Source organism: Bubalus bubalis, chromosome 2, assembly GCF_019923935.1.
Source record: "Bubalus bubalis isolate 160015118507 breed Murrah chromosome 2, NDDB_SH_1, whole genome shotgun sequence".
NCBI classification, from domain to species: domain Eukaryota; kingdom Metazoa; phylum Chordata; class Mammalia; order Artiodactyla; family Bovidae; genus Bubalus; species Bubalus bubalis.
In genome coordinates, this window is record NC_059158.1 from 48,384,965 (window position 1) to 48,411,831 (window position 26,867).

Genomic DNA, 26,867 nt, shown 5'->3' on the forward strand with positions numbered 1-26,867 from the left:
CAGAACAAGTAAACAGGTCGGAGCCGCTAAGACGCTGAAACATAAGGCACTGCCCGCGGCTCGGGCGCTTCCTGGCTGAAACTGCACCGTCACGTTTCTGAGTCACCTCCTCACAGCGAGATCCGGTGTCAGGCCAGCAGACTCGTGGGCCTTTTGCTCACTCAGACTACCGCCAGAAAGGCCTGCAGTGCTTCCCGTCAAGTCATTCACGCAATCCCGAGTCAGCAGAGCTGATGTACTTTATTCCACCTCCAGGCCCCCATGAGAGCTGCCCTCGGGGCACCGCAGTAGCAGGCTCGGGGCTTGGGGAGAGGAGGCGGCACCCAGCGGCCCACGGGCTGGACCCAACCCCACCCGGAGAGGGACCGGAGGCTGGCGCTCACATCCCGGTACAGCATGCGAAGAAATGCCAGCAAGGCTGTGCTACCAGCTCCGACAACCTCGTCTCCAGAACGACCCCGAGGAGACGCACACGGATGGACGAGGTGAGCTTCACCCGCGCAGAGAAAGCTCCTGCAACGTCCTTCTCGCTTGCTCACAACAGGACAGCCCCCACCGCCCCTTCCTGCCCTCCAACCCCACCGCCTCCCAACGAATCCTGCTGAAGAGGGCAAAGGCCACCCGCAGCGTCTCCACCAGAAGTCACCACCAGATGGCGTCACAGAGCAACCGGCGAAGCCCACGTTCAGGTCCCAAATACCAGGCACCAGACCCCGGGACAGCTGCGGACCCAGCCCTGCCCTGCGGCCCTCAGGCCTACCCTGCTCCGGTTCAGTTCCTGATGACGGCTCACCTGCTCCAGGGCCTTCATGACGCACAGAAGATGCAGTTTAAATGCAGTGGTATCATGGCCCCCTCTCTCTTTCCAGCTTTATCCTGTACATTTCTCATAAACCCCCACATCCAGCCAGAAGGGTCTCAGCACCATCCCAGACCTGATCTCTGCTGCCTGTCCAATTCCTACGTGTACTTAAGCCCAACTCAGTCCTGTCTCTTGAAGTAGTTGCTCCCTGACCACCCCATTTGGGAGATAAAAGGAAAAAAAAAACCCTCCCTGTTGTCCAGATCCTGTAGGGCGTATGCTGTGTCGTGTGTGCACATCACTCATCCGTTTATTTAAAAAAAAAAGCATCAGATGCTGTTTACCAGGAGATATTCTAGATCAGACGATTCAGCCCCCGGGGAAGACAGGTCTGGGAGGAAAGGAAATGAAGGTATCACTACGTTCTGAGTGTTGATGCCAAGCAGGCCATCACCTCCACTCGTCAGCTCATCCTCACCCGTCAGGGAGGCCACCGGCGCTATGATGAGTCCACAATAAGAAAGCTGGGTCTCCAGGAGTTGGACAGCTGGGTAAAGATGATCACGTGTGTTCTTTGCCCTCCAGGGTCCCTGTCTGCCCCCCACACTGCTCATCCCTGCCCTGCCTTGTCCTCGGGTGCTGAGCTCTGAGATCCGCATCACTCACGCCCCCTGCCCTCTGGCATCCTGCTGGGTCGGGTCATGGAAAAGCGGCGCACCTGGCCCCCCACCCTTGTCCTGACTCAGCAGGCTCTGGCGGGCTGCAGGCCTCAGCCACAGCTCCTGGAAACCAGCCTTCCCACGGGGACCCAGCAAGACGACTGCCTGCTGTCACCCCTGCAGGCCAGGAGTGGTGGGTAAGCGGTAGACAGGCTCCACAGGAAGCTGGCTGCACCATCGCAGACCTACTCACACTTCTGGGCTGTCCTTACATGAAACTCTTAGTGTGAAGACTGCTTCCTGCCAGGTCCACGGGGGGGAAGGCAAACGTGCATCTGTCTCACTAGAGAGCCTGTCTTTCTCACCTGAGTAACTGCTCTGCTCAACATCTGGGCAAAGCACCTCACTCTCATGGGAAGGATCAGAAAAGACTTTCCTGAGCGGGTCGCCTGATGACAAGTCAGTGGTCAAGGTGGACTGGAAACCACCAGGCAAAGAGACAGCAAGGCGAGGTGATCCAGGACAGACTCACCAGGCATGGGGACCACGTCTGACCACCCGCAGCAGTCGGGCACAGGGCTCAGGGGAGAATAAAGGTGCGATGATGCTGACTTACTTCTCCATCCGTGTAGGAAAAACGGAAGAGAGAATTAGCTAGATTCAGAGCAGGAAAACCAAGCAGGAGAGCCCTACCTTCAACAAGACCACATTGCAGAAGATAAGCCCCGCTGCTGTTTAGCATAAGATGCCCCCTAACGCCCAGCCAGACCCTGGTCTCATCTCCCAGCATCACTGAGCTGCCCTGAGCCTGCCGCACCATCGGGCATCCTGGCTTCTGTGTCTGCCCTCCTCATCAGGGATGCTGCCCTCCTCATCAGAGACGCTGCCCTCTGCTTCCCACCTGCTCGACTCCCCTCTCAGGATGTCTCAGGCGTCTGCTTCTCTGCACACACGGCTGGTTCTGCACAACGTTCCCTCGTGCCGGTGCACAGTCCACAGCAGCACTTCGCTAAAGCGGACCCACCCTGCCTCCTTGTGGGTGTCTGTCCACCAACAGGGCCAGGAGGCCCAGGAAGCAGGAGGGCGGCAGCTTGCAGAGAGGTGCTGGGGCTCCAGAGCCCGCAGCCCAGACCCAATCCCTGGCACTGTCCCAGCCCCTGGGTGAACTTAGGCAAGTTATGACCCTCTCTGGGGGTCTATTTCATCATCCAGAAAACGGGGATAACAACAGCCTCCACCTCAGAGGCTTGTTAAGTGAGTCACGCATAACAATGCCTAGGCCACAAATAAGCCGTCAGTAATGTTAGTTGTTAACATATGTCTGTGTATCCCTTATTTCCTGTGTAGAAAAGTTTTCGTTGAATGGATGAATTTTCCCACTATTTCATTTTGCTCCATGCAGACACCAAATTCTGCTTAGCCTTTGCTTTATATAAGCATGAAAGGAAGACTCTCTAAATATGTGTTTATCTTACAGGTGGTTAAATGGGACCTTTTCTGTAAAGGAATTCAGCTTCTTGCCTCTGTTTCTGGCCTGGGAGCAAACTCCACATACATTTGCTACACAGTCACCCCACTGAATGAACAGCAGGGCTGTTTTCACAACTCACAGGGACATATCATCACATCATATCTTGTCGGCTCTCCTCGGGTGACCAGAGTCACAACGACCATGGGGCCCCCACAACACAGAAGTGACCCAAAGGAAAACTTGTCTCAACGCTGAAGCAATGCAAGGTTACTGAAGTCATGAAATACTCTCTACAAGTTTTTAAAAATGTCAGCTTCTAAGCCCCAAAGTCTTAACTGTTACAAGCCTGGCAACACATCCCTGGGTGAGAGCCCCAACCAAGACAGAAAATCAGAGCACATGGAACAACAGTGTGCTCAGGAGGTGAGGAGGGGAGACCGGCTTCCAGGTGTGCCCCACACTTCCCAGCTAACTGTCCAGGTGACTTCCCAGGTAACTGTCCAGATGACTTCCCAGCTAACTGTCCAGTCTGGCTGACAGAGACCCAGGGTACTCCCTAGAAAAGGAGAGCATGGTCCCGTGGGAGCAAAAGAAAGGCCACCCCAGAGGACGCAGCACCCCAGCATCGCCCCAACAGGAGCTGCAGAGGAAGGGTCAGCCCTCCGCCCAGGCCTCCCAACTCCAATACCGCTTTGTGAAGGCCCCTGGTCCCTGGCCCAGCTCTCACCACGGCCAGGCCTCGGCGGGGGAATCCTGTGGCCCCATCCGGCCTGTGGACCCCGCGCTCAGGGTCAGGATTCTCGTTTTCAGTCTCCCCTCCCGCCAACGACCAGGACTTCCTGGGAAACCACACTCCACACTGACACAGCGGAGCTCAGTGCCACTGCCCAGGAAGATCAGAGACTCACTGAGCACTTCAGGTCGACCTGATCATTTCTGAGGACTGAGAAGGACCGCTCCGGGCGACACCGCACCTAACACTCCCGGCACGCCCAACCCCACTCACCGGTCTGCGGGCAGCGGCGCCCTGCACGCTCTGGTAGAACTCGGGCGGGACGCGCGCGCCCCTGCGGAGCCGCCGCCGCCTCGCTGCGCCGTCCTGCTCGCTCTGCACCAGGGCCTCCGCGGCGGGCTTCGCGTCCTCCAGCCGGGCGGCAGCGGCGGCGCGTCTGCGGAGGTGCCGGGGGCTGGATCGGAATCCCTGGGCAGGAGACACAAGCGGACACGTGCAGGTTGGTGCCGGTCAGCTGCACTGTTCCCTGCGGCTCGCGGTGCAGGCGGCGCCAAAGCCACCAGCCCCGCGGGGGCCCTCTGCCCACCCACAAGAAGCCCGACGCGGGGCAAGACCCGGGTTCCCAGTCCAGAGTTATTCTACATTGAGAGACGCTTTTAATAAACAACAGAGTCCTACCGTATAAAGCGCAGGGAACCATACTCAATCTCCTGTGATAAACCGTCATGGAAAAGAATATGAAAAAGAATAGATGTATGTACAACTGAGTCACTTTGCTGTACAGCAGAAATTAACACATTATAATCGACTACACTTCAATACATTTTTTTTAAAAAAAGAGAACTGTTTTTAACCCAGAAATGCCAGTTTTTTTAAAAAGAGCAGGCAGACACATTGCTTTACTTCTGTGTACACAGTCAGACTATGTGAAGAAGGGGGCTCCATGATGATGGGGAGGGTCGGGACACAGTAGTACCCCAGAGAAAGGGCCCTCTGCCTCCCTTCAGGAAGGAAGGCCAGGAATGCAAGGCATCACCAAGCAACACCTTAAAGTGAAGACCTAAAACTAACTGGACAAAGAACGGTGCTTCGGAGGTCAGATGGACCAGGGTCCAAACGCTGCTCATTATAGCTACACATTTATTAAATATTAATGACCTAACTTTTCTAGTCTAACAAATGGATAACATTCTCCTCAAAGGTTTTTTTTTTTTACCCTTTATTTTACTACACGCATAGAATTTTATTATTTTTTCTAATTAATTTTTATTGAAGTATATAGTTGCTTTATCGGAGAAGGCAATGGCACCCCACTCCAGCACTCTTGCCTGCAAAATCCCATGGACGGAGGAGCCTGGTGGGCCACAGTCCATGGGGTCGCTAAGAGTCAGACACGACTGAGCGACTTCTCTTTCACTTTTCACTTTCATGCATTGGAGAAGGAAATGGCAACCCACTCCAGTGTTCTTGCCTGGAGAATCCCAGGGACAGGGGAGCCTGGTGGGCTGCCATCTATGGGGTCGCACAGAGTCGGACACGACTGAAGCTATTTAGCAGCAGCATAGTTGCTTTATAATATTATTTTCTGCTGTACAGCAAAGTGAATCAGCCCTATGTATACATATATCCCCTCTTTTTTAATTTCCTTCCCATTTAGGTCACCACAGAACACTGAGTAGAGTTCCCTGTGCTATATACTCTGTTCCCATTACTTATCTATCTTACACACAGTATCAATAGCCTATACGTATCCATCTCAATCTCCCAATTGCCCCCACCCTCCTTCCCCTCCTTGGTATCTATACATTTGTCCTCTAGTCTGTGTCTGTTTCTGCTTTCTCTCACAGGGTTTTTTAGAAGGTAACAGATGTTAAAGGGCTTCCCTGGTGGCTCAGCTGGTAAAGAATCTGCCTCCAATGTGGGAGGCCTGGGTTCGATCCCTGGGTGGGGAAGGTCCCCTGGAGGAGGGAAAGGCTCCCCACTCCAGTATTCTGGCCTGGAGAATTCCATGGACTGTAGAGTCAATGGGGTCGCAAAGAGTTGGACGTGACTGTGCGATTTTCACTTCAATTTCAACGGATGTTAAAATTCTAAGCACAGCATCTGGCAGACAGCAGGCGCTGAACAAAAGGTTAATTTCCCTTCTCTTTTAAGTAAGGTAAGTATAAGGACAACTCGCTGGACAAGGAAACAAGCTCTGTTGTGCACCTGGGAATGTGCATCTGGTTTTGGAAAACACCACAGAATTCCATAAAATGATGCCGTCCTGGCACGGCCGGTGCTTTGCAGCAGAGCAGAAGTCAGCCGCAGAGTTCACGAGCAGACTGGGATGGGTGACGGGGGGAGGGGGGCAGCAGAGGGCACGGGGGGCCAGCAGATCCCACACGAGGATAAATGGATGAAGCTGAGCTCAATGGGGCGAGCGGCACGTGCAGAGCAGGTAGGATCTATGCTCCAGGCACGGGAGCAAGAGGGAAGAACAGAGAGGTAAGGGATGACTGGCTGGATGGCGTGTTTATGCAGCAAAAGGATGACCTGCCAGGGTCAGAGCACAGCCACACTCGGAAGTCTGATGGGAAGTGAGAGCAGACGAAGCGTCCAAGGCTCCAAGGAGGGCTTGTTGGAGCTTGTGAGTCTTCTGAATTTTAGAAGACATACAGACACTTAGACTTCAGTGAAGGCATAGAGAAGAGAGAGCATGGATTTCAGGGGGAGCAGTGGGGAGAGGCCCTGTGGACACTGCAGAGCCACGTGCAGGGAGCCATAGAGGCACTGACGGGGGGTCCTGCACACCAGACCAGGGAGACAGGGGAAAGGACAGAAGTCCAGGTGACGTGTAAAGGAGCTCGGAGGTCAACGGAAAACAATCAGGAGGAAACGCAGTTTGGGCACGCGCTTCTCACAGCAAACACAGGGGCCTGATGCCCCCCTCCTCTGTGTGCAGGCTGAGGGGGTGCCTCCACAGCCCCCACCGGGCCCAGGAGGTGCCCAGGGTCCCACGCACCACCAGGCTGCACAGCAGGCGTCACGAAAAGAATGGAGAGGAGGGAGCCGGGACGCTGGCTGAGCCAGCCTGCTGTCTAAATACACAGGTTCCTGGACGGTTCCCTCCAGGCACGTGCTCTGAGGACGGCTGGGGGGTGCAGTCACCACTAGGTGGCACCAGTTTCCAGAAATGGGTGCACTGACGGAATGAACAGGGACAACTTACTAGCTCCTGTCCTAGTGGTGTGACCCAAGCCTGCTTCTTGGGTAAGAACGCAGATTCTCTTCCTCTCACGCTCTTAGGAGTAATCAGCAACCAAATTTTACTTAAACTTCTATTATTACCAATAGACTTCCTTGGTGGCTCAGACGGTAAAGCGTCTGCCTACAATGTGGGAAACCCGAGTTCAATCCCTGGGTCAGGAAGCTCTCCTGGAGAAGGGAATGGCAACCAACTCCAATATTCTTGCCTGGAAAATCCCATGGACAGAGGAGCCTGGTAGGCTACAGTCCATGGGGTCGCAAAGAGTCGGACACGATTGAGCGACTTCACTTTCTTTTCTAGTATTACCAATAGAAGGCCTCAAAGGCCTTACAAATTCTAGAAATAAAACCACATAAAACTCGCTTAAAGTGATCAAAAAAAAAAAAAAATTAGTAGTCATTCTGGAGAATAATAACCCTGTAAATCCACACCCCTGTATCTACTCTAAAGGAACTTTGCCAAGTATGCCCAAGAAGATGGTCAAGCATTGCTTACATAAAAATTAGAAACTGTTTAAATCAGTCTTTTCTAAACTTCTTCAATTTTCATTCCCCTTTCACATTTGTGAAGCTCTGAGCACCATCACATAAGCCTCTGTGATTTCTCTCATATCCAAATACACGTACACTATTTTAAAATAACTCTTTACAAGCACGCAGGGCAGGACACCGACAACAGCCAGGCTATCTGGGCTCATGACGGCCTCTGTCACTTCCTAGCTGTATCATCTTGAAGAGTTGCTTAGCCACATCCTCATCTGTAAAATGGAGCTTAAAAACACTACCTAATTCACAGATTTGTTAAGAAGAATAAATAAATGTAAAGTACTTAGTGCCTGGTATACTGCAAAACATAAGGGTCACCTATGATCATTAGGTATATTGCTTGTGTAAATAAAAGATATTCTTAAAGACTAAGGCGTGTTATTAATCCAATATGAAAAGGAAAAGGATCACACTGCGGGTGTGCCTCGCTGCCAGACACGGAGGCACCAACCTCTCTGCTCATCAGAAGAGCTCTTTGCTCCAGAGCATCCCAGGCACTCACTGTCCTGAGTCAGAACTATCTGCGCTGGAACCCCAGCTCTCCCACTTCTAGGTGAACGATCTTGGAGCTCAGAGATCGCTACTTCTCAGAGCCTCAGATTCTTCTGCCGAATGCATACAATACTCGCCTCTCACGGGGTCAGACAGTGTTTAAAGGAGACGGTCCACATGAGCCTCCTGGAACAGTACACATATCAGTGTACGCAGTCGATGCGTTACCCCCTTTATTACTACAGTCCCACTTCCTGGATCCTGAAGTGCCAATTCACTTGCCAGAAGCTCAGAACTACAACCACAAACACTGCAAACAGCACGGAGTCATCACTGAGCCAGCAGCTTCTTCATTTCCCTAAAGCAATGCAGAGCATTGGGGTTTACTGCATGGGCTCGTTCTAAACACTATCAAAAAATACGCCATGACTTTTAAAAACAATTTATTTATTTATTTATTTATTTATTTAGGGCAGAGCTGGGTCTTGGGTGCTTTGCGGTCTTTCTCCAGTTGCGGGGAGTGGGGGCTTCTCACTGCGCTGGCTTCTCCTGCTGTGAGCACAGACTCCAGGCGCCCGGCCGTCAGCAGCTGCAGCGCGCAGGTTCAGTAGTTTCAGGGCATGGACGAAGCTGCTCCACAGCACGTGGAATCTTCCAGGGCCAGGGATCGAACCCATGTCCCCTGCGTTGGCAGACAGACTCTTATCCACTGTGCCAACAGAAAGTTCCTAAGTCATGACTTTTAACAAAAAGAAATTTTCTTTTGAAACAGCAGGTGGTGCTATAAGCTCTCACAGGTGTTAACAGGCTTTGATGCCATCAGTATAAAGTCCACTTCTCCCTCCAGTCATTTGATCTTGCCCACGTGCCCTTCAAGGACTGATGCTGAAGCTGAAACTCCAATACTTTGGCCACCTGATGCGAAGAGCTGACTCATTTGAAAAGACCCTGCTGCTGGGAAAGATTGAAGGCGGGAGGATAAGAGGACAACAGAAGATGAGATGGTTGGATGGCATCACCGACTCAGTGGACATGGGTTTGAGTAAACTCTGGGAGTTGGTGATGGACAGGGAGGCCTGGAGTGCTGCAGGCCACGGGGTTGCAAAGAGTCGGACACGACTGAGCAACTGAACTGAACTGAACATGCCCTTCAACCAGTAGGTGACAGGCACTTGGCAGTCTCTCGGTAATGGACTTCTGTCATTTTTAGGGCACCCTATTATTAAATTTTTAAAATTCTTTATTGAAGCATAGTTGATTTAAAATGTGTCTGTTTCCGGTGCACAGCACAATGATTCCATAATTTTATTATATATGGTGGTTTAGCTGCTAAGTCCGGAAAAGGCAATGCCAACCCACTCCAGTACTCTTGCCTGGAAAATCCCATGGATGGAGGAGCCTGGTAGGCTGCAGTCCATGGGTTGAGAAGAGTCAGACATGACTGAGCGACTTCACTTTCACTTTTCACTTTCATGCATTGGAGAAGGAAATGGCAACCCACTGTTTCTGCCTGGAGAATCCCAGGGACGGGGGAGCCTGGTGGGCTGCCGTGTATGGGGTCTCACAGAGTTGGACGCAACTGAAGCGACTTAGCAGCAGCAGCAGCAGCTTTTAAGTTATGTCCGACTCTTGTGACCCCATGGACAGTAGCCTGCCAGGCTCCTCTGTCCATAGGATTCTCCAGGAAAGAACACTGGAGTGGGTTGCCATTTCCTTCTCCAACTTTTTCTTATTATATATACATACACACATATATATAAGGCTCCCCAGGTGGTACTAGTGGTAAAGTTAAAGAACCAGACTGCTAATGCAGGAGACATAAGAGACACAAGTTTGATCCCTGGGTTGGGAAAATCCCCTGAAGAAGGGCATTGCAACCCACTCCAGTGTTCTTGCCTAGAGAATTCCACGGACAGAGAAGGCTGGCGGGCTACAGCACGTGGGATCACAAAGAGTCAGACACAACTGAAGTGACTTAGCATGCACATGCCCACGTATATTCTTTTTCAGATTCCTTTCCCATATAGGTTATCACTAAGCATTTGAGTATAGTTCTCTGCACTATACAATAGGTCCTTGTAGATTACCCATTTTATTTATAGTAGTGTGTATCTGTTAATCCCAAACTACTAATTTATCCCTCCCCTCCTTTTCCCTTTGGCAACAATAAGTTTATTTTCTATGTCTGTGAGTCTAGTTCTGTTTTGTAAATAAATTCATTTGTACCATTTTTTTTAGATTCTGCAAATAAGTTATATCATATGATATTTGTCTTTCTGACTTCAGTTCAGTTCAGTCGCTCAGTCGTGTCCGACTCTTTGTGACCCCATGAACTGCAGCACGCCAGGCCTCCCTGTCCATCACCAACTCCCGGAGTTCACTCAAACTCACGTCCATTGAGTCGGTGATGCCATCCAGCCATCTCATCCTCTGTCGTCCCCTTCTTCTCCTGCCCCCAATCCCTCCCAGCATCAGAGTATTTTCCAATGAATCAACTCTTCACATGAGATGGCCAAAGTACTGGAGTTTCAGCTTTAGCATCATTCCTTCCAAAGAAATCCCAGGGCTGATCTCCTTCAGAATGGACTGGTTGGATCTCCTTGCAGTCCAAGGGACTCTCAAGAGTCTTCTCCAACACCACAGTTCAAAAGCATCAATTCTTTGGCGCTCAGCCTTCTTCACAGTCCAACTCTCACATCCATACATGACCACAAGAAAAACCATAGCCTTGACTAGATGGACCTTTGTTGGCAAAGTAATGTCTCTGCTTTTGAATATGCTATCTAGGTTGGTCATAACTTTTCTTCAAGGAGTAAATGTCTTTTAATTTCATGGCTGCAGTCACCATCTGCAGTGATTTTGGAGCCCAAAAAAATAAAGTCTGACATTGTTTCCATTGTTTGCCCATCTATTTCCCATGAAGTGATGGGACCGGATGCCATGATCTTCGTTTTCTGAATGTTGAGCTTTAAGCCAACTTTTTCACTCTCCTCTTTTACTTTCATCAAGAGGCTTTTTAGTTCCTCTTCACTTTTTGCCATAAGGGTGGTGTCATCTGCATATCTGAGGTTATTGCTATTTCTCCCGGCAATCTTGATTCCAGCTTGTGCTTCTTCCAGTCCAGCGTTTCTCATGTATGATAATCTCTAGGTCCACCCATGTGGCTGCAAATGGCATTACTTCATTCTTTCTTGTGGCTGAGTAATATTCCATTGTGCGTATGCACACACCTTTCTGATCCATTCCTCTGTCAATAGACATTCAGGCTGCTTCCATGTCTACAGGCCACCCCATGTTGTCAGCACCCTTTGAGTCAGCACCCTCTCAGACTTGCAGTCCTGATACGCAGCTAAGCCCAGGAGCTCCACAGACCACCCGGCATCTCCTCTCTTAATAACCCGGCACAGTGCCTGGGGGAGTTCGCGGCTGAGAGTCAGCCCACCGAAGTCCCACTGTTTGGACACTGAGTACTGAATGGAGGGAGGGAGAGACTGAAAATAGCAGAAGGAATTCACTCATGCAGTGGCCACACCAACGACCTTCTGAAGCTCCTAATTCTGTCTGTTCTTATCTTTCAGTCTTAGTTGTGAGTTCTATCATATATTTGTATTAAATTCTCTTTCAGTAGGAGATGACACTGCACTCCCTTATTCTTGCCTGGAAAATTCCAAGGACAGAGGAGCCTGACGGGCTACAGTCCACAGGGTCACAGAGTCAGACACAAATGAACACGGCACATCCATATATACTCTTTCAGTTTAAGTCAGACTCAGATCCCACTGCCTGCAAACTAAACCCCTGATGCATGCACGTGGCTAGCTATTTCCCTCAGGTACTAAACACTCAGACTTAACCAGGCTGTTTGTGTAGACTGATAAAAAAAGGAGAAAGCAACAATTTACTAAGCACCATTTAGATGCTAAGCCTAGTATACCCACTGAGACAAGCAAACTGAGGCTTACCAGGATTAAGAAATCTCCCTATGGCCAAAACCTCTGCCACCAAAAGAAATCACAGATATTTGAATACTGAATTATAGGGGCTGCAGATATCCAGAAATGCCATTTATATTCATTCATTGTTACTTCAAAATCATAGTAGTTGGTAAACGTGCCACTAGATCTTGTTATTTAATGCATTAATCAGTTCAGTTTAGTCACTAGTTGTGTCCAACTCTTTGCAACCCCATGGACTGCATTAATAAAGAAGTACATTTATTGCTCTGTCAAAAATGTTTTTTATTGAAGCATAATTGATTTACACTATCTGCATTAGCTTCAAGTGTACAGCAAAGCAATTCAGTTATACAGATATATGTATGCTGCTGCTGCTGCTAAGTCGCTTCAGTCATGTCTGACTCTGTGCGACCCCAGAGACGGCAGCCCACCAGGCTCCCCGTCCCTGGGATTCTCCAGGCAAGAACACTGGAGTGGGTTGCCATTTCCTTCTCCAATGCATGAAAGTGAAAAGTGAAAGTGAAGTCACTGAGTCGTGTCCGACTCTTAGCGACCTCATGGACTGCAGCCGACCAGGCTCCTCCATCCATGGGATTTTCCAGGCAAGAGTACTGGAGTGGGGTGCCATTGAGATATATGTATATATCTATATTATTTTTCAATTATTTTCCATTATAATTTACTACAAGTTATTGAATATAGTTTCCTGTGCTATACAGTAAAACTTTATTGTTTATCTGTTTTATATATGGTAATGTGAATCTGTTAATTCCATACCCTAGTTTATCCCTCTCTCACCCCTTCCCCTTTGGTAACCATAAATTTGTTTCCTGTGTCTGTGAATCTCTTTCTGTTCTGTAAATAAGTTCATTTGTACTATTTTTTAGATTCCACATATAAGTGATATCATATAATATTTGTCTTTCTCTGACTTACTTCACCTAGTATGATCATCTCTAGATCCATCCATGTTGCTTCAAATGGCAATATTTCATTCATTATGGCTGAGTACCACAACTTCTTTATCCACTCATCTGTCAGTGAACCTTTAGGCTGGTTCTATGTGTTGGCTATTATAATTAGTGCTGCTGTGAACACTAGAGAGCACGCATCTTTTCAAAGTAGAGCTTTTGTCTTTTCTGGATATTTGCCCAGGAATGGGAATTCTGGATCATACGGCAACTCTACTTTTAGTTTTTAACATACCTCTGTCCTGTCTCCATCCGAGAAGGCAATGGCACCCCACTCCAGTACTCTTGCCTGGAAAATGCCACGGATGGAGGAGCCTGGTGGGCTGCAGTCCATGGGGTCACTAAGAGTCGGATACGACTGAGCGACTTCACTTTCAGTTTTCACTTTCATGCATTGGAAAAAGAAATGGCAACCCACTCCAGTGTTCTTGCCTGGAGAATCCCAGGGACGGGGGAGCCTGGTGGGCTGCCATCTATGGGGTCGCACAGAGTCGGACACAACTGAAGCGACTTACCAGCAGCAGCAGCAGTACTGTCTCCATTGTGGCTGCACCAGTTTACACTCCTATCAATAGTGTAGGGTTCCCTTTTTTCCACACCCTTTCCAGCATTTGTTATTTGTACACTTTTTGATGATGGCCATTCTGACCAGTGTGAGGTGATACCACACTGCAGTTTTGATTTGCATTTCCATAATAATGAGTGATGCTGAGCATCTTTTCACGTGCCCGTTAGCCATTTGTATGTCTTCTTTGGAGTCATTAGTCACATCGTTTGCAAATATTTTGTCCCAGTCTGTAGGTTCATTTTGTTTATGGTTTCCCTCTTGCTGTTTAACTTTGCTTTTATTTCTATCGCCTTGGGAGACTGACCTAAGCAAACATTGGTATGATTTATGCCCAAGAGTGTTTTGCCTCTAACCTCTTCTAGGAGTTTTATGGTATCATATCTTATGTTTGGGTTTCCCAGGGAGATCAGTGGTAAAGAATCCACCTGCCAAGCAGGAGACGCAGGTTTGATCCCTGGGTTGGGAAGATCCCCTGGAGAAGGAAATGGCAACCCACTCCAGTATGCCTGCCTGGAGAATCCCACAGACAGAGGAGCCTGGCAGCCTGGCAGTTGATGGGATTTCAAAAAAGCTGGCCACGACTGAGTGGCCGAACAACAGCAGCAACACCTTATGCTTGCGTCTTTAAGCCATTTTGAGTCTATTTTTGTGTACGGTGTGAACGAGTGCTCTAACTTCACTGATGTACTTGCAGCTGTCCGATTTTCCCAGCACAACTTGCTGAAGAGATTGTCTTTGCTCAGTTGTATATTCTTGCCTCCTTTGTCAAAGATTAATTGACAGAGGTATGTAGGTTTATTATGGGGCTCTCTATTCTGTTCTGTCTATTCATGTGTCTGTTTTTGTACCAATAGCATGCTGTTTTTCGTTACTGTAGCTTTGTAATACTGTCTAAAGTCTAGAAGGTTATGCTTCCACAGCTTTGTTCTTTTTCTTCTTTGGCAATTCTAGGTGAAAATTTTTTAACAATTTATAATTATATTTCAATATAATTGATTTCCTTTGTATTCTATTTATTATTTTATGCATTTAAAAACATCTTGAGAATCAGTCCATGAGCTCTGATGAGGCTGTCAAAGGAGTTTCTGCTATAAAATAAGTCCAGTATGATACAGAGAAAGAACCTCAGAAATGTTCATAAAGATACTGCAAGCTGCTCACCAAAATCCACGTTTGCCTCTTTCCCCTCAGCACAAGCTAGACTACTTTCACAGCCTCCCCTGCAGGCCAGCAGGTCCATGTGACTGAGCTCTAGCCAATGGACTATGGACACAAGTAACGTGTCCCACTTCTGGACCCTGCCCAGGGACTCATCCCTCTGCCCTTTCTCCATACTCTTCTCTTTTGGCTGGGATGACCTCCAGACAGCCTTGAAAGTCACATAATAAAGACGGCAGCACCTTCATCACCCTGAGTCCCTGAATAACTGCACAGAGGAGCCCACTCTGGCAGCCTGTTCACCCACCTGCACCTTTAAATGAGCAACAAATATATGTCTATTTGTTTGAGTCGTTGAACCATTATACACTGAACTGAGCATTCAGTATAGGAGTTTGCATGACCCAGTCAGTGGTTCTCAAACTTTATCAAGCACCAGAAACCTCCAGGAAAGAAGACTAAAACACTGATTGCTGGGCCCCATCCGGAGCTTCCGGTTCAGCAGCTCTGGGATGCAGCCTGAGAGTTTTCTAATGTGTCCTCAGGTGATGCTGCCGCTGCCCGCCTGTGACTGCAGTCTGACAATCCCTGCACTAACCCACACCAGCTCCCGCCCCTTGCTGTGTGGCTGGTGAGAACTTGGGTCAGAATAACACTGTCCCCCTGTGCTGTGTGCAGCAGGGCCCTTCAGATCAAAGCGATTCCTCCCTTTGTGGATCTTAATAACCCCACATGAAAAGAATGGCCATGAAAGCCACTCTGTCAGCTGAACGGGAAAACAGTGTACCTTTCTGTTTTCAGAGGGAACATATTCCCTGACAAGGAGTAAGCAGGTCAGCATATTACTTTTTAAAAACCTTATTTCCTATTAATTAATCATTAGTTGGTATAGATCACTGGTCCTAGAGGTATGATGACAGCAGAAAGTCTTTTTTTAATCTTTGCAAAATCTAAGGAATTATACATTTATGTTAGACAAAGGCTCATTTACTAATATAACTGTGTTTCTTTAATATTTACCAACAGTATATCAACTGGTAATTTATTCCTGCCGATCAGAATCTCTAATGAGCAGACAGCCTTGATTTTTTTTTCAAATTATGAATGAATTCCAACTGAAATGCAGTTTTGAACTGATGCCAATCATTCCCTTTTGGACATATGCCCCACCCACAGCTCCTGCTGCCTGGGGGTGTGTGCTTTGTACCCTGGGTCACGATGCCGGGGCGGAGTCCCAAGTATGATAGAGAAACATCAAGAGCCTGGACCACTTAGAACAGAACTTGAAACTGAAAAAAAAAATCATTCTGTGGCCAGTCCTTCTCAAACTGTACTCAAAATGTATATGCACAGCCTAGGATTCTTAACAAAATGCAGATGGTAGGGCCTGAGATTCTGAATTTCTAACAAGCTCCCAGGGAATCCCAGGGTTGCGGGTCTGCAGACTCAGTTTCCAAAGGCCTGATGGAAGCTGTGTGGCCCTCTTACAGGTTGAGGGTGAAAGTACAGAAATCGCGGTGAGGACTGAAAACCAGCGGACAGCAAAGGAAAGGCGGCAGCCGCTGGAGTGGCTCTGAGTCACACCTTCGCCATTTCCGTATGGCAACCCCCACAACCACAACTCTCATTTCTGTGAAGCCAAACTCCCTCATGGGTCTGATTCTTAAATTCCACTAAATTACACATATATCCTTACAACACGCCCTCAAATACAGCAGGTCTCTGATTCTGCGTCCAAGTGAGCCTAAGACAGAAAACACGTCCACCACGGTGGGGCTGGGGGAGGGGAAAAAGAATAAAAGGAGATTTGGAGGTTGAAACTACTTGAGATGGAGCATCATCTCCTGTAAGGAGCTTAAAGTGCTTTTTAATTATAACTGTTAGATTAACCTAAGCCAGGACCACAGGATCCATGCTGAAAGCCAACTAGACTGCCCCTCCCGCTGTCCTTCAAATCCACCATCCGGAATCAGTTCTTTCTCAACCTATGTACAGTGTGGGGTAGAGCCTATAATTGCTCTGGTTGTTCTCAGATGATTTAAAAGTGCTCTAGCCATTGACAGTGAAAAACAGTGCTATTTCAGTGAGGTCATTCCACTCCTCTCGGCTTCCTCTTGGACGCGTTTAAAGTGACTGCAGGCTCTCCCCCAAGAAATCCACAGGAAATACACATGCTTCGCCCCAACTCACTCTGCTTCCCTCCTCTGCCCGCTCCCCCGCCGGGGCACTCAGCCAGCCACAGTCCCGCTCTTTGCAGTCATCGCCCGCGGTCTGGCACCAGCCTTGGCACACTGGCCTTGAGGACTCAAGTCAGCTCCCTAGTGGTCTCCTTCAGTTGTTCACTAAGCTTCAGACAGCCTGGCGTGGACCCAGAGCCCTGCTCAGAACTCCCCAGCCTCTAACCCTGAGCTCCCAGCAGGGGAGCCACTGGCCACAGGAGACGATGTGCATTCAACTTCTAGGCTCTAGGGACCTCCCTGGTGATCCAGTAGTTAAGACTCCAGGCTTCTGACATAGCGGGCACAGGTTCTATCCCTGGCCAGGGAACTAAGATTCCCACAGGCTGTGTGGTGCAGCCAAAAAAAGAAGCGTACTAAAAATAATAAAGGAAAGAGTAGTCAATCTATTTTAAATAAATAAATGTTAGGCTTTAGATATATACATATTTTTTAATTGAAGTATAGTTTGGAAAATCCCCTGGAGGAAGGCGTGGTAACCCACTCTAGATTTTTGCCCGGAAAATTCCATGGAGAGAGGAGCCTGGTGGGCTACAGTCTGTGGGGAGGCAAAGAGCTGGACACAACTGAGGGATAGAGCATACATACCCACAGTTATTTCCAATGCTGTGTTAGTTTCAGGTGTAAGGCACAGGGATTCAGTCATACATACACATGCATATTCTTTTCTGAATATGTATATATATACACACACATGTGTATGCTCAGTTGCTTCAGTCGTGTCCGACTCTGTGATCCTATGGACTGCAGCCCTCCAGGCTCCTCTATCTATGGAATTCTCCAGGCAAGAATACTGGAGTATCGGGTTGCCATGCCCTCCTTCAGGGGATCTTCCAGACCCAGAAGTTGAACCCACATCTCCTGTGTCTCCTGCTTTGCTGGTGGATTCTTTACCCACTGAGCAACCTGGGAAGCCCATATACATATTCTTTTTCTGGGAAAAAAAAAAAAAGCTACAAATGAACTTATTTACAAAACAGAAAAAGGCTCACAGACACAGAAAACAAACTTACAGTTATCAAAGGGGAAAGAAGGGGGATAAATATATTAGGAATTTGGGTTTAACATGCATGCACTATTATCAACCCTGAATACGCATTGGAAGGACTGTTGCTAAAGCTGAAGCTTCAATATTTTGGCCACCTGATATGAAGAGCCAACTCAGAAAAGATTCTGATGCAGGAAAGATTGAAGGCAAAAGAAGGGAGCAGCAGAGGATGAGATGGTTAGGTAGCATCACCAACATGAATTTGAGCAAACACCGGAGATAGTGCCGAACAGAAAAGCCTGGTGTACTGCAATCCATGGGCTCTCAAAGAGTCAGACACAACTTAACAAATGAACAACAAGAGCAACATTACTACATATAAAATAGAGAACCAACAAGGTCCTACTGTATAGCACAGGAAACTTTACTCAGTATTTTGTAATAACCTATAAAGGAAGGAAAAGAACCTGAAAAAGAATATATACACATATATTGGACATGAATCTGAGCAAACTCCAGGAGACAGTGAAAGAAAGTGAAGCCTGGCACGCTGCAGTCCATGGGGTCACAGAGTCGGACAGAACTGAGTGACTCAAAAACAACAAGCAGACGTATGGGCATCCCAGGCGGCGCTAGTGGTAAAGAACCTGCCTGCCAACGCAGGAAACAAAAGAGATGCGGGTTCAACCCCTGGGTCAGAAAGACCTCCTGGAGGTAGGCACAGCAACCCACTCCAGTATTCTCGCCTGGAGAACCCACGGACAGAGGAGCCTGGCAGGCTATAGTCCATGGGGTCACTAAGAGTCAGACACGACTGAAGCGACTCAGCACAGTATATATATATGCATTCAGATGACAATGAATTAAAATCAAACTGAAAATTCAGTTCCTCGGACACGCTAGCCACATTCCCAGAGCTCAAGGGCACATGCAGATGCTGTACTGGGTGATGCAGGTAAAGCATTTCCATTATCACAGAAAGTTCTTAACAGCACTTCTCCAACCTCTCAACCCTGGATACTCAGCTTTTTCCACACAGCCTAGACCTGATGATGGGAGACTCTGAATGTCAGCGCAGGCTCACCACTGCAGCATCCTAGTGCAGTGGTAAGCCTGCACCACAATCTCATCCTGAAGAACAGTGACTTCTGCCCCGCTCAGGGCCAGTCACACATGGCCAGCAGGGGGAGAGCCGCTCTGCTCCAGACACGCACGTGGGGCACGAGGCACCTTCCACCGTACAGCCCAGGAGGCGCCCTACGTCCTCTCCAGGCTGCCAGTTGATGGAGAAAAAACCAGGACCGTGTGCGCAGGGAATCCACAGGCCCGGCCTTCAGACAGCACCTGTCCCTTCTCACAGCTCATCAACCAGAATCCACTGACACAGCCATCGAGGGAGGCTGCAAACGTGGCTAGACCACGTGCCCAGATGGAGAGAACACAGATGTCTTGAGCACAGCGGTTCGGCCACAGAGCTGGTCACAAACTGCTCTCTAGTCACCCCCTCCTCTGGGAGTCCTATCTGGCAGTATGAGCCTCCCCAAGAGCAACTCATGGGGCCTCAGACAAACCGAGACAAAAAGAGTTGCCTGCACACGTCTGGTTACACAGCCAAATTTAATTTGAGCCCATTTATCTTAACACTTTTCCAACCCTGTTCAGCTGGTTAATTACATCCAACTCTCTTTAGAATTAATTAGCATTAATAATAGCAATTTCTAGTCATCAAACATTTCCCACGTGCCAAATACTATGCCTGCATTATATCATTATTTCTTATAGCATTCCTAGGAGGTAAATATTTTAATGCAATTTTACAGATTTAAAATACAGACACTTGGGCTTCCCTGATGGTCCAGTGGTTAAGAATTTGCATGCCAATGCAGGGGACACAGGTTCAATCCCTGGTCTAGAAAGATTCCATGTGCCACAACTTCTGAATTGGAGCCGTAGGGCCTGTACTCCACAAGAAAAGCCACTGCAATGAAAAGCCCATGCACCACAACTACAGAGTAGCCCTCATTCAGCAACAAAGCCCTCATACAGCAACAAAGATCCAAATAAAATAAATAAAAATGTTTAAAACCTTACAAAATAGATACTTAGAATTTTGCCTAAGACTTAGCAAGTATCTGCTCTACCGAGGAAGCCCCAGGAATAATACTCTAGTAGATCTTCCCGACCAGGGATCGAACCTGGGTTTACTCACATCGCAGGCAGGTTCTTGACTATCTGAGCCACCGGGGAAGCCCCAGGCCTCCGGCAACCAGACCTGCCCTCTCCAGCAGGGGTCAGCAAACTGTAACCCTCAGGCCAAGTGTGACCGACTACCTGTTTTTGCAAAGTTTTATTGGAATGCCAGCATGCCCACTGCCCTTCATTGCCTATGGCTACTTCTGTACTAGAAAGGAGCACAGTTGAGTAGCTGCAATAAGAGTTCACACGCCCTGCAAAGTCAAAAATCTCTACGAGGTGGCTCGTTACAGAAAATCTCTGCCAACCCCTGCTCTGCAGTGCCCCAGAGGGCCTTGAGCGCTTGCTTCTACCGTAGACTGAAAAGTAATCCTGACTTGGTGTTTTGGTTGGCTGATCTGTGCTCTGAACCAACAACCTGGTCTGTGAAATATACAGGTCAGGCTAATAATACCCTGCTGGCAGCCTCTACTCCATCTGTTTGTGTCTGCTGTTTCACAAGCAGATTAAACAACATCTGCTACACTGTTTCATCAAACACACAGGTGACACCATTGAAGGATGCACTTGCATTATTTTCTAGTAAGGAATATGCCTATTCCCTGATGATTGTTTAATACTTGGACTGTAACTACCAAGCAAAAGGTTTGCACAAATTTATGAGCTCTATGGCTTTTGACACAACAGGTTTCATCCTTTTACCCTTTCCACTTCCTGCTTTGGTTTTTCAAGATAAAACCATCAGCACAGGGCAACAGTGAATTTTATGGTCAGTGGCTGTCCAGTAAATTGAGGATTGTTCTGAGAAACTGGCCTACACTCACTTTTTTCTTCGATGGAATTCACCAACATGTTTTTTTTTTTTTTTCCAAAAATGAACCGTAAAAAGAATATAAATATGCTTAACCTTCAAGAGACTCAAGAGTATGGAACCCACATTGGCTGCACGTTGAAATAAGAGCAAAAGAGGATAGAAATTTCACCTACTTACACAACACTAGAGAAAGGGTATGTGAGTGGATGCCATGCGGGCACCAGCCAAACGCCACCCTTCAAGAACCAGCTGCTAGGACCGCGGGCAGCCTGACTTTTAGCTGAACCCCTGTGTGGGAATTCCCCTCAGCCTGAGCACCGGCTGCCTGGGCCAGCATCACAGCCCTCCCCGGGGCCAGCGCTGGTCCGCAGAAAGCGCACGTGCTGGCCTCAAGCAGAAACAACTCTGCCGGGCCTCTCGGCTCCAGAAAGGTCTGTGGGGCCGGCTGGGACCACTGCTGCACATGCCTCACGTTGCAGCTTCTCCCCTGCCAGGTCCTGCTTCTCCCTTCCCTCTAAGCACTCTTCCCCAGGGCCCCCTCCCCCTGTCAATTCCCCTGGCACATAACTGCCCTCTAAAAGTTTCTCTGCTTCTGCAGGGAAACTGACCTGCAACAAACATGAAGTCTGATTTCCTAAACAGCACCATCAATAACTGATGTGCCATATTCAACATTCAATGACAGCAAAGAATCAGCAATAAGGAGATTCCAGGGGACAGCAAATCCATCAGTACAAAAAAATAACAGTAACAACAAAAAGTCAGGCAGTATAAACATCAAACACAGGGAGTGTCAAGGCAGAGAAGCAGCGGGCATTGGGGAGGTGAGGCAGAGACAGACAGAGGTCTGGAGAGAAGTTAAGGAAGGCGAGTGAAGGTGGAGCAGAATCAGTGCCATCTGCTCTCTGCAACCACAGCTCCGGGCGCAGATAGTCATGCGCAGTGACAGGCTCTATAAATAGCAGATCAACCAGGAAATCATAACCCAGCCTTCGTGATTACAGGCCCAGGGGTCTCACAGATGATTTTCTAAATAAGAGCACGGTCAGCTTGCAGCTAGCCTTTTCTGAGCTGCCCACTCACAGACAGTAACTAACCACCGTGTCTACTAAATAAGGAGTCACAGTTTAAAACAGGGATGTGCCAGAGGCACTGTCCTTTTCAGGACAAAAAACTAGATAACAGAAAACACGGAAGCTTGTCTTGTGGCATGTATAAACCTCCCAGTTGCTAAGACGCCAAACAGCATCCAAACATCAAGACACCCAAAGTGATGGCCGCACAAAGCAGAAGCCACAAACCTCAGGCCTAAGAAAGAAGCAGTGCAGGGGCAGCCCAGAGGGGCGCAGGGCGGACAGGCAGGGGACAGCAAGAAGGAGAAGACAGACAGGGAAAGCAAGAAAGCAGACAAGAGGAAAACAGGAGCGTGTGCCTGTTTGCAACAAGCCACAGCAAAGTCCTAGCAAGGGGTCACCAAGCCTTTACAAGGGTCATTTAAGCACCTTGAATACTTGTTACAAAATCAGTCTTTAAGAGACTAAAGGCAATTTATCAGACAGCACAGCAGAAACAACTCAAGGGACTTCCCTGGTGGTCCAGTGGTTAAGAATCCGCCTTATGCAAGGGACTGGGTTCCATCCTTGGTCAGGCGATCAAGCCCCTGCACCACAATTAGAAAGCCCAAATGCTGCAACTAAGCCCCAACACAGCCAAATAAATCACATTTTTGAAAAAGGAAGAAACAACTCAAGTCACAGTAGAGGGCAGTGGACATGACCAAGAGGAGAAAGTAAGAGACTAAAAGGCTAACACTGAACAAACTGAACAGCTAACACTCCATACAAAGGAAGAATGGCGATTAACCTCACAGCTACAGCTCCATCAACAGTGTCATCAACAAGCTATTCTCAAGTCAGAGTCCAGTCTTACAGTCCAGTGTAGTCCCAACAAGATATTGTTTCTGAGAAATTCCTACACTGAGGCCCATGGAACGATGCCTCAGAGCAAGTCAGGGCTCAAGACAAACGGGGCCTCACTGGTTCAGGGAGCCTCTGCCCCTGAACAGTGATGGGGAGGAGCGAGCCAGGCCTGCTAGGGGTCACGCGTCCACACAGGCAAGACCCCGCAGGCTGGCGCAGCCAGGAGCCTCTGGCCAGGCGTGCAGGAGTGTCAGGGCACCCGGGGATCGACTCAGCCAGGGTGAGAGCAGAGCAGCCCTGAGGGGGAGAAGCCCCGAGACCCCAGGTGTCCTCAGGGCTGCTCACCTCCTCCCCACACTGAGCTCCTGAACTGCCCCCCCAGCTTTGAGCAACCTAAAGGCATCAGTCTTTCATTCGACACCTGTTCTGATGGATCAGAGCCCATTTTCTCCTCGTGGTTAAATATTTCGAATATCGAATGCTGCTACCAAAGCATTGGGCTGGCCAAAAAGCTTCTTCAGGCTTCCCATAAGATGGTACAGAAAAACCAGAACGAACTTTTTGGCCAACCCAATACAACAGTAACAAGAGCTCTTTCAGCTTCTGGACCGGTGCTCAGGGTGGGCTTTCATATCTCAGAGGTGAGCTCCAGCACAAGCGCAGGCCAGTGTGGGAGCCATTCACCAAGACCCAGCCCAGAGCCGGGGACAGATGCTTGCCAAGCTCAGCCCTGGGCAGCGCCTCGAAGGGCAGGAGCTTCCGGCACACAGAGCTGAGACCAGAAATGTCTCGGAAGTATCACTAGCCCCCACTGGGAATTCAGTGGGCATTCCCACTCATAGTCTGAAGGTGGAACCTTTCCCCTAAAGAAAGGAATCGAAGGTGCATTTGGTCTGTGTTCAAGTCTTAAATGCCTTTCTGGAAGCACATTTTCTCTCAAAGTTGGATTACTCTGAAGACACACTTATCAACAAGAAGGAAAAAGAAATGTTTTCATGACCTCATGTCTTCGGATAATTGATACTAAGTAAAGAGAGAGACAAGGAGAAGGGAGCTAAAAGGATCAAGGGCCAAACACAGCTCATCAGACCGAGACACGTGAACTCGCCCAGTCTCGGGGTGGCGGCAGCCTCGCTTACTGTGCATTTCTGCTCCGTCTTTGGCCCGCATCTCACGAACACCAGCAAAAGCTCTGCATTAGAAGTCACCTTGGGCTCTTTGTCCTGAGATGATGTTATTGAACACTAGCTAAAAGCATTAAAGAGATTTTGTTACTCTCTCTGGCAGTTATTGGGACAAGAGCTATGAACTTTTTAACCTAGATCATATGATCTTATTGTCTTTCCCAGTAGACTAATGGAAGTGGTGTTTATTTCAATGTGGCCTTTTTGGGTTTTTTTTTTTTACAGCATTTATCACAGTCTGGCTCATTTCAAATGTATTCGTGGACCTGAGAGCAGAAACAAGCTTCTATTTCCTCTATATCCTTCATTGTTCCTATCTGAACTTGGCACAAAGTCCATTCTCGTTAAGTTTGGGGTTTTATTTTCTTTTATAAAGATCTACTTGTCTAAAATTTGCAGAAAAGAACAAATTAGAAACTTAAACCCTCCCCAAAGAGTACACTACCCTCTTTAAAGTATATAAATTAATGAATGTTCCTGTTCTGTACCCGAAACACCTCTCCAGAGTAACACCTGGGAAGTCAGTAAATAGCATCCTGATTTTTTCCCTATGCTTACACAGATATTTACAGAATAATAAATAATAATTTTTAACAAAACAGGATCTTGTTATATATATTGGGTTGCACTTTGTTCTTTTTATCTAACAATCATAGAGATAGCATTTCAGATGTACATCCTTTTTAACAATTGAAGAATTCTCCAGTATATTGGTATGCCATACCATAGTTAAATCCCTGGTCAGGGAACAAGATCGCACATTTTGCAATTAAAGAAACAAAGATCAAAGATCCCTAGTACTGCAACTAAGACCCGCTGCAGCCAAATAAATAAATTAAATAAAGATACTACCACATTTGTCTCTAAAAATGTTGAGCCGATCACATTTCTAGCAACGCTCTGAAAGCCCTGTTTCCTCCTGTCCCCAAAAGCAATGGGAGAGTATCAGTCTTATTTGTTGCCAGTCTGATGGGGTAAAAAAAAACCAGTAAGGCTGGAAATATCTTCATATTTTTATCAGTCTTTTTTTGTTTTCTGCTTTGAATTATCAGTTCATATCCTTTAGTCATTTTTTTTTTTTAATTTTAAGGTCTTTATTGAATTTGTTACAATATGGCTTCTGGTCTATGTTTTGCCTTTTTAGCCAAGAGGCATGGGGGATCCCAGCTCTCTGATCCCTTGCGCTGGAAGGCACAGTCTTAACCACTGGACCACCAGGGATGCTAATGATAAGTCACTTCAGTCGTGTCCGACTCTGCGACCCCATAGACGGCAGCCCACCAGGCTCCCCCGTCCCTGGGATTCTCCAGGCAAGAACACTGGAGTGTGTTGCCATTTCCTTCTCCAATGCATGAAAGTGAAAAGTAAAAGTGAAGTCGCTCAGTGGTGTCCGACTCTTAAGCAACCCCATGGACTGCAGCCTACCGGGCTCCTCTGTCCATGGGAGTTTCCAGGCAAGAGTACTGGAGTAGGGTGCCATTGCTTCTCCGGGACCACCAGGGAAGTCCCTCCTTTACTCACTTTTCAATGAACTGTATGTATGTGCCTTATTGCTTTTGTGGAAGCTTTTTATATAATATGAATACAATTATTTCCTAAATATAGAGCAAGTATGTTTGCCTAGGTTGCAAACTGTCTTTTAATTTTATTGTACAGAAATCTATAATTCTTTATTCAAATCTGCCCATCTTTTTCTTTATGATTTTTTTATAATTTTTATTGAAATATAATTGATCTACCATGTTGTTTTAGTTTCAGGAACTAACAGCAAAGTGATTCAGTTACACATGTACATATAAATATGTATTATTTTCTTACATTCTCTTCCATTATAGGTCATTACAAGATAATGAGTAGTTTCCTGTGCTATATAGTAAGTCCTTGTTTATCATCTATTTTATCTATAGTTGTGTGTATATTTTAATCCCAACCTCCTAATTTATCCCTCCCTTGCCTTAATGACTTCTAAATTTTTTTCCTAGAAAGTTTTCCCAACTTGCAAGATTACAAAATGTTCTCCTATATCCTCTTCTATTCCTTAACTCCTTTAAGGGCACATTTACAATCCATCTGGAAATTACACACACATTTTTAATCTATCTGAAATCATTTTTTGACTGTAGTGTAAAGTATAGGCTAATTTTACTTCCTCCCTAGTGGGTAATATTGTCCACTTACCTATCCTTTCTTCAAAGAGTTTATTTTTAATTTTCTAAATGTTTATTTTTTTATTGTAGAAAATTCAAAAATATATAGAACAAAGAAGAAGTGAGACAGGCTGGGTTCTGGGACCCTCTACTTGAACACTTGTACCTGGTCCAATGTCCCCTCAGACAACAGACACAATGAAACTATAAGGGACTAAAAATAACTGCACCCATGCCCAGCTGGGGCAAATCATGAACAATAAGATACAAAAAGACTACCAACCAGCCGGCACTTCTGAGGTGCTAGGAACGTGATCCCTGCACCACCAAGGGGAAGGGCAGACCACCGAAGCCACTCCAATGACGCCACTCAGGCAACAGCCCCCACCGAAACCCCATTTAAGGGACCAGCCTGCCCCTCTGCAGGGAGCAAGAAAGGGCACCTCTGACTTGTTTTTCCTCCCTCCCACTGCACCACGAGCCCCAATAAGGCCTTGCCTGAATTTCTCATCTGGCTTCATCAATTTCTATTAGAGTCCAAGGACTCAGGTTGGTAACATGAGTACAAAGAACCCTAAGTAGCCATCACCCAACCTCAAGAACTATCAGTTCATCCTTTTTGATTCAAAATGGTATTTTTATCATTTACTAAACCTCTACATCGGAGAAGGCAATGGCACCCCACTTCAGTACTATTGCCTGGAAAATCCCACGGACAGAGGAGCCTGGAAGGCTGCAGTCCATGGGGTCACTGAGGGTCGGACACGACTGAGCGACTTC

At 47.6% G+C, this 26,867-nt stretch overlaps 1 protein-coding gene across 19 annotated transcripts in view; it reads right to left on the bottom strand.

Moving 5' to 3' along the window:
* DST (dystonin) overlaps positions 1-26,867 on the bottom strand; it is a 513,843-nt gene that overhangs the window by 453,442 nt on the left and 33,534 nt on the right. For all 19 annotated transcript variants that reach the window (XM_045163432.1, XM_045163439.1, XM_045163440.1 and 16 more), the window contains exon 3: positions 3,939-4,133. In XM_045163432.1, coding sequence (XP_045019367.1) covers positions 3,939-4,133 — 195 coding nt within the window. The remainder of the gene's footprint in view (positions 1-3,938; positions 4,134-26,867) is intronic.